Here is a 6,740-nt window from a genome sequence, read left to right on the forward strand (position 1 = left end):
GCATGTGTGTTGGGAGGAAGAGAGCATATGGTGTCGGCAGACTGAGGCTGGAGGTTGAGCCTGGGATGCAAGCATGGGGTGGTGGGTCTGATGCTCACAGGGTGTAGGTCACTTAGGGATGAGGATGGCTCTGCTTGCAGGTTGGTGACACTTGGAGGGGCTGGAAAAACTCTCAGGCAGATGTGGATTTGGGTAGGTCCCAAGTGGGGGTAAAAAGGAGGTGGCTGTGGAGCTGAGCCACGAGGACATGGTATGTGACCCTGGGTGTGTGGAAGAGATACAGGACCATCACCCAGAGCCCCTTCAAACCTGCTCAGGGCTTAGCTGTCACAGTTCTCTGTCCCAGCAGGACTTTCCCACCCAGTGCAACTGGGAAACCCACCACCTCAGGCAGCAAAATGCTCAAAACATTCAGTGTGAGAGACATGGACCTTTTGGGGGGGCCAGCAGCCTAGGGAGGAGACTGCCCAAAGAGTTGCTGGCTCATCCATCCACCTGGCCCTTGTGATGCCTCCCCCAGGTGCTGCCTCCCCACCACTCCATCCCCTCTTTGCTGCAGAGATGCATTGAGATGACAGGGTGATGCTCCGCTGTTTATTTCAGCCGCCTGAAGAGTCTCATACACGTGGTGGGGTGGGGGTGCATTGGGGCAAGGGTTGGGGATGCCTGCCCTGGCCCCCCGGGCCTCTCTCCGGCTCCTCTCATTCTCTCCCCCCTCTCTCCCATTCACTCACTCCTCCTCTCTCCTGTGTCCACCTACGGGTACCCTCTGGGCTCATGAGCCTGGCCCCGTGCAGCCTCCTGCTGCTGGGGGTCCCCGCCACGGGGAGGGGCGGGCACTGCCCTCCTCTGCCCCACGGGACTGCCTCTTGAGCCGGGGGGAGCGAAGGGCCCGAGCGCCCCTGGGCTGGGGGGGACACGCAGGCTGGGCCCCCCCTCGCTCTGAGCTGGGCAGAGAATAGGGGGCTCAGCCCAGACCATGCCTAGCTTCTCCCCATCCCTAGCATCGCCACCATGCACCTGGAGAAGTGCCAGCTCCAGGGGGGCCGGCGGTGCTGCTGGAGGGGGATGGGTCCCCCCTCGTGTGGGATGAACCCCAAGCCTGTGCCCAGGGTGGGAAGGGGCCTGTGGGGGGATCCAGAACCCGCTGCTGGGACCGTCCGGCTCTCCATGGAGCTGGCCCAGGCCACCACCTGCTCCCCCCAGCCCCTCCCACCTGTCCCGTCCCTCCGTCCTGCCGCCCCCCGGCCCTGGCCTGATCCTGACGCTGGCGTTGCTGCTGTGAAGCTGCAAAAGCAGAGCGAGCCTTTTGAAGCCGGAGGAGAGAGCCCGGGGGTGTGGGGGGCCCAGAGGCAGCTGCATGGGGGAGACTCCTCAGGCAGTGCCGGGGGAGCGCCAAGAGGCGAGGTGGGGGGCAGGAGGGGGGCATGGCAGAGGGACGGAGGCAGGGACAGAAGGTGCCACTGGGCTGCTGGAGCAGCCTCCTCTACAGCACTTCATGCTGCTGCTGAGTCGCCTCGCTCACCACCTGTGGGAGAGAGGCACCGTGAGACGCCATGCCGTGCCACACCAGAGCCCCGAGTGCAGGAGCAGGTGCCGTCCTCGGTCCCCTGCCTCCCAACCGCCACCCTGTGCTCACCTCCCCATCACGGGTTTCGATGGTTTTGATCATCACGGTCTTTTTGGTGTGCACCTCAGAGCCCCGCTGCTCTGGGCTGGTCTCTGCAGGAGGAGGACACAGAAAATGGCACCACAGGGACAGGGACGTGTGGTATGGGGACACAGCCATGGGGCTGGGGTCACTGAGGAGCTTCAGCAGCCTTGGTTTAACCCCCCTCAGCTTAGCAACACCCAAACAAGTGCCCCCATACCAGGGGCTCTGTGTGGCACCTGTGTGTTCCCAACGTGCCAGCTTAGCTACAACTCCCCAGGAGGGACATTTGCCCCAAAACTGGGGGACACAGGAGACTTGTTCCAGATCCCCCTCCTCACAGAGTGAGACTCACCTCGGAAATTGAGTGCAGAAGCGAAGGTCTGGTGCATGGGGATGCTGATCCTGTGGGAACACAGAGGGGAAAGCTTAGCGCCAGCCAGCCCTAGACCTGAGGTGTGTCCTAACAAAGTTGGACCCCCAAAAAACCACTGACCCTGCTGGTCCCCCCAGCTTGTCCTGCCCCCCTTCTACTCACCGGCTCTCCTCTCCCTCCAGCAGCTTGCGGTATGTGGCGATCTCCACATCCAGGGCCATCTTGACATTGAGCAGGTCCTGGTATTCACGCAGGTGCCGGGCCATCTCATCCTTCAGGTGCCGGATCTCCTCCTCCAGGCGGGCAATGGTGTCCTGGTACCCACCGGCCTCCCCTGCGAAGCGCTCCTCCATCTCCCGCATCTGCCGCATCAGCGAGTCATTCTGGAGAGATGGGGGTGCTCAGTGAGGGGGGAACCCAAAGGAGCCAGGGGTCACCTGGGTTGGGAACTGGGGATGCCAGTGCATTCTGGGGAAAGCCATGGTCAGCCCTGGGATGGGTTCAGCTGATGTGGGACCATGATGAGTGACTGTAACCCTCCACCTCCCCAGCGCTAGGCATCAGGGACTCACAGGGGCAAGCTGGGCATGTACTGGGCAAGCCCACCATCCTGGTGCCCAGGTCCCCCAGCAAAACCATCCTACCCCAGAAAAAGGGCTCAGAGAGCTGCAGAAGCACTCGATGGCTGCCTGGGGGTGGCACTGGTGGCTGCTGGCTGGCTCCTGCGACCATGACTGTGCCAGAATGGGACTGTTGTGCCCTGCTTGTTTGCAACCACCTTGCCAGCCTGCAACCAGACACCCTGAGCCCTCTGCCCGCCTGCCTGGAGCCTCTCAGGCTGGGTCACATTTTATAATCTGCACTTTGATTCCAGGACTCTGCCAAAACACTTTGCAGGAGTCCAGGCCACTGCTGGGGGAGGTGCAGCCCAAATGTGGGGTACAAGCCCCCCTTCAGCAGGAACTCAGAGAGCTGGGAAGAGCCCCCCACCCCAGAGATGTCCCTGAGCAGCCTTGGAACAGCAGGTCCCTGCAGAGAAGCTGGGGATCTTCTCAATGCTGCCCTTAGCTCACCGTTCCCTTGAGGGCATCAATCTCGCAGGTGTAGGACTGGATCTGGTGCCGGTACTCCAGCATCTCCTGTTTGGCCTGCCTTAGTGCATCGTTGTTCTTGTTGGCTGCCTGCGTCAGGTCAGACACCTGGGGAGAGACCACGGTCAGTGGGGATGGCCCCGAGATGGACCCCGCTGCGCTGGGGCCAGCCCAGAGCCCGCTGCCTCCCGCACCTTGGACTTGTACCACTCCTCGGCCTCGGCGATGTTCTTGGCAGCAATGCTCTCGTACTGAGCACGGATGTCCCGCAGCGCAGCTGTCAAATCAGGCTTGGAGATGTCCATCTCCACCTGGATGTGCTGCTCCTGCAGCTGTGCCTGCAGCTCCCGGATTTCCTGCGGGGACAAGGTGACATCTCAGGGCGCCCACTCCATTTTCGCTGCCCCATGAGTGCCATTGGAAAAGGGTGCCACTTCTGACCTACCTCTTCATGCACCTTCTTGAGGAAGGCGATCTCCTCCTGCAGGGACTCGATACGTCTTTCCAGGTCAATGCGTGCTAGTGTGGCTGCATCCACATCCTGGGAAGGACACAGAATGAGGGGTAGTGGGGGGTTGCTGGGAGAGCACCAGGGCTGGAAGGTGCAAAGCTGTGTCCAGGACTGTGCCCTGGTGCTGTGTCCAGGCTGCTGGGGGGAGATGGGGGTGGAAAGGAGGGTAGGGTTCCCATGCCACACCAAGGGGACAGGTACTCACAGCTCTGAATGCAGCGAGGTTGTTCTCAGCCTCCTCCTTCAGCTGGATCTCCTCTTGCAGCCTGTAGGCAGAGAAGGGAGGCTAGAGGGGTCTGGAGGAAGCTCCGTCCCTCCTTGGTGATGTCCCCCCAAGCTGTCCTTAAGCCCAGCATGGGCTGGTAGGAAGAAAACAGATTGTCCTGTGTTCCCGGCAGGCAGCAGAGGACTGGCGGGGGGCCAGGGGCTCTTCCTCCCATTCCCTATTATAGTCAACGCCAGAGAGATCACAAAGACATGAGGTCAGCTCAGTGCCACGCACACTGCCCTAGCCCTTATAGGGGAGAGTGACCAGCAGCTGGGGGGACAGAGTGCAGGATCCAGCAGGGAGTCCAGAGATGGCCACCAGCTGAGCTATCCCAGGGAGAGCAGGAGCACAGACAGGTTTCAGCAATGCTGTGGGATGGGATGTAAAGTGGGGATTGCTGTGGGGGAGGCTCAGGTCAGGGCTGGAGGGCCAGGCATGTGTCAAGGAAGGGAACAGTACCACAGGCTGCATGTCAGTGGGAAGGCAGCGGGGAGGAGATGGAGGCGCCCAGGTGGTGCTGGCACATAGGGTGGCAGAAACCCAACACCCATTTGTTCTGGGCCCTGCTCCTCCCCTGTCACTGAGAGTTCCTTCATGCCACCAACCCCCAGCTCCCCAGCATCAGGGAGGACCCAGCACTATGGTGGCGGCTGGGGTTACAGAAGGAGGCAGCAGGCTGTGTCATCCTGAGGGAATGGTGTCCCCAGGGCACAGGGTCCAGGAGGGAAGGTGCAGACCATCATCAGAACATAAAGCTCTCCTTGAGCATCCGCCCCTACTGCCAGGTTCCCCACCCTCATCAGTTCCTGGGGGTTCCCTCAGCCTGGCCACCCTTGTGGATACTCTCCACTCTCTTCCCCAGCACCAGCCGGGTCCACAGCATTTCTGGGGTGTCCCACTGCTCACAGGGCACCATGGACACTCATAGCAGGCCTGGAGCATCCCTGGCCTGTGAAAGTGCAGCTGCTTCCTCCCCTCACTCCTTCATTTCTGGAGCTGATGGAGCACCTTCCCTGGGTTATCCATCCCCTCACTTCTGTCTGCCTGACTGCATCTGTCTGTCCATCTACTCCACAGAGCTCAGCTCACCCATGTGCCCAGCAGCCCTCCCCCGTGTGAGCAGAGATGGGGACCCCGGGGTGAGGTGTACTTTGATCTCCCAGTCCTGTGGTGTTACAGCCTGGCTTCAGCCTCACTGCAAGGGAGAGTATAGGGGACACCCCTGCAGTGGGAGCCACTCTACCCTCTGGGTGCTGCCCAGAAAGTAGTCAAGGAGGACAGAGCACTGGGGTCACGATGGGCTCTGAGCACGAGGCATGAGGATAGCAGTAAGCACCTGAAGAGCAGCCAGGGCAAGCTCTGCTCCCACCCACCCCTAGGGATGGAGATGCATGGATGGATGCACACAGGGACTCTCCAGGGCCCCCCCTACTCACTTCTGCTTGAGCTTCTGGAGGTCATCGAGCAGGTTGTCACGCTCAACCTCCACACGAGCCCTCTGGTTGGTGAGCAGGTCGATCTGGCGCCGGAGCTCCCGCAGCTCCTCCTCGTACATCTCGGCCACGCGGGTGGGCTCTTTGCCCCGCAGGCGGTTCACCTCGGCCACCATGAGGGCATTCTGCTGCTCCAAGAAGCGCACCTTTTCGATGTAGTTGGCGAAACGGTCATTGAGTTCCTGCAGCTCCACCTTCTCGTTGGTGCGGGTCTGGAGGAACTCCTGGTTCATGGCATCGGCCAGGCTGAAGTCCAGCAGCTCGCCAGCACCCTGGTAGGCACTTTGGTAGGTGCGCAGGGGCGTCACGCGGGTGGTGCGGAAGGTGGACAGGCTGGGGACGGCCGAGGTGCGGGACACCTGGTAGACGCGGGAGGTGACGGAGCTGCCGCTGCTGCCCTTGCCCCCGAAGGAGGCACGAGAGAAGACCGGGGAGCCGCCAAAGGTGCGGCGGTAGGAAGAGACCCGCTGGCTGGAGGAGTAGGACTGGCTCATGGTGGCGGCGTGGGGAGGCGAGGCCGGAGCAGGGACCAGGCGGAGGGCTGGCGAGCGGCCGGCACAGCTCGGAGAGGCGTCGGGAGGGGACCGCGCGCCGCTATTTGTATCCTGCTGACATCACCCGCCCCTCCTGCTGCCGGGCAGCTGGGGGATGCTGCCGCGGGGGAGATGGCCGGCAGCCCCCGCCCACTGCCCCTCACCTGCACACACCCCCCGGCAGACAAGGACCCCTGGGCCCCCCTGGAGGTCTCTGGGAGGCCTTGACACCGGCCCCCACTGCTCTGCCCCGTCCCTGGGAGTGCGAGGGGAGGAAGTGGGGCAGACTGGTGGTGAACCCCCTATCAGGATGTAGTGCCACCCAAAGGGGGCCCGGACAGACAGACAGACAGCCTAGGCTGACGCCATGAAGGGAAAGAAGGGAACCTTCACAGCATCACTTGACTCCCTTGAGCCAAACCCCATGCCAGGTAGCCATGGTCCCCAAACTGGTCTTGAGCACCCCAAACAGCCCTTGATGATGCCCTGACCCACCCCCTGGCAAGAGCACCAGGCTCAGGTCTCCATGTGGGCCAGACTCCCATCCAGAAAGTGAGCAAGGAAGGGCCCTGGAGAGGGGTTGATGTAGGGGGACCCTTGCCATGAGTGTGCTTCTACTGACCCACCACCCAAACCCTCTTTCTAACATGGGGGGCTGAGCAATGGCGAGGGTCTGGGTGCTTTTGGAGTACTGCTGAGTGACCCCGAGCAGGTGCTGGGTCCGAGCCCCAGTGACAGTGACGTCAGCCCCTGTCCTCGCTCTGGCACATTCCCAAAGCAGCAGGCACTCAACCAAAATAGCCTTCCCAGCTCATAC

General features: G+C 61.9%; 1 protein-coding gene across 1 annotated transcript; it reads right to left on the reverse strand.

The window, feature by feature from the left end:
• Window positions 1–580: 580 nt before the first annotated feature.
• On the reverse strand, window positions 581–6,019 carry DES (desmin). The gene is made up of 9 exons (XM_053947277.1): window positions 5,334–6,019; window positions 3,835–3,895; window positions 3,564–3,659; window positions 3,313–3,474; window positions 3,101–3,226; window positions 2,190–2,410; window positions 2,007–2,056; window positions 1,640–1,722; window positions 581–1,528 (listed from the first exon to the last, which is right to left on the reverse strand). The coding sequence occupies exons 1-9, from the start codon at window positions 5,882–5,884 to the stop codon at window positions 1,487–1,489; spliced, it is 1,392 nt and encodes a 463-aa protein (XP_053803252.1). The 5' UTR covers window positions 5,885–6,019; the 3' UTR covers window positions 581–1,486.
• Window positions 6,020–6,740: the final 721 nt, after the last annotated feature.

Source organism: Vidua chalybeata, chromosome 7 (genome assembly GCF_026979565.1).
Source record: "Vidua chalybeata isolate OUT-0048 chromosome 7, bVidCha1 merged haplotype, whole genome shotgun sequence".
Classification (NCBI taxonomy): Eukaryota; Metazoa; Chordata; class Aves; order Passeriformes; family Viduidae; genus Vidua; species Vidua chalybeata.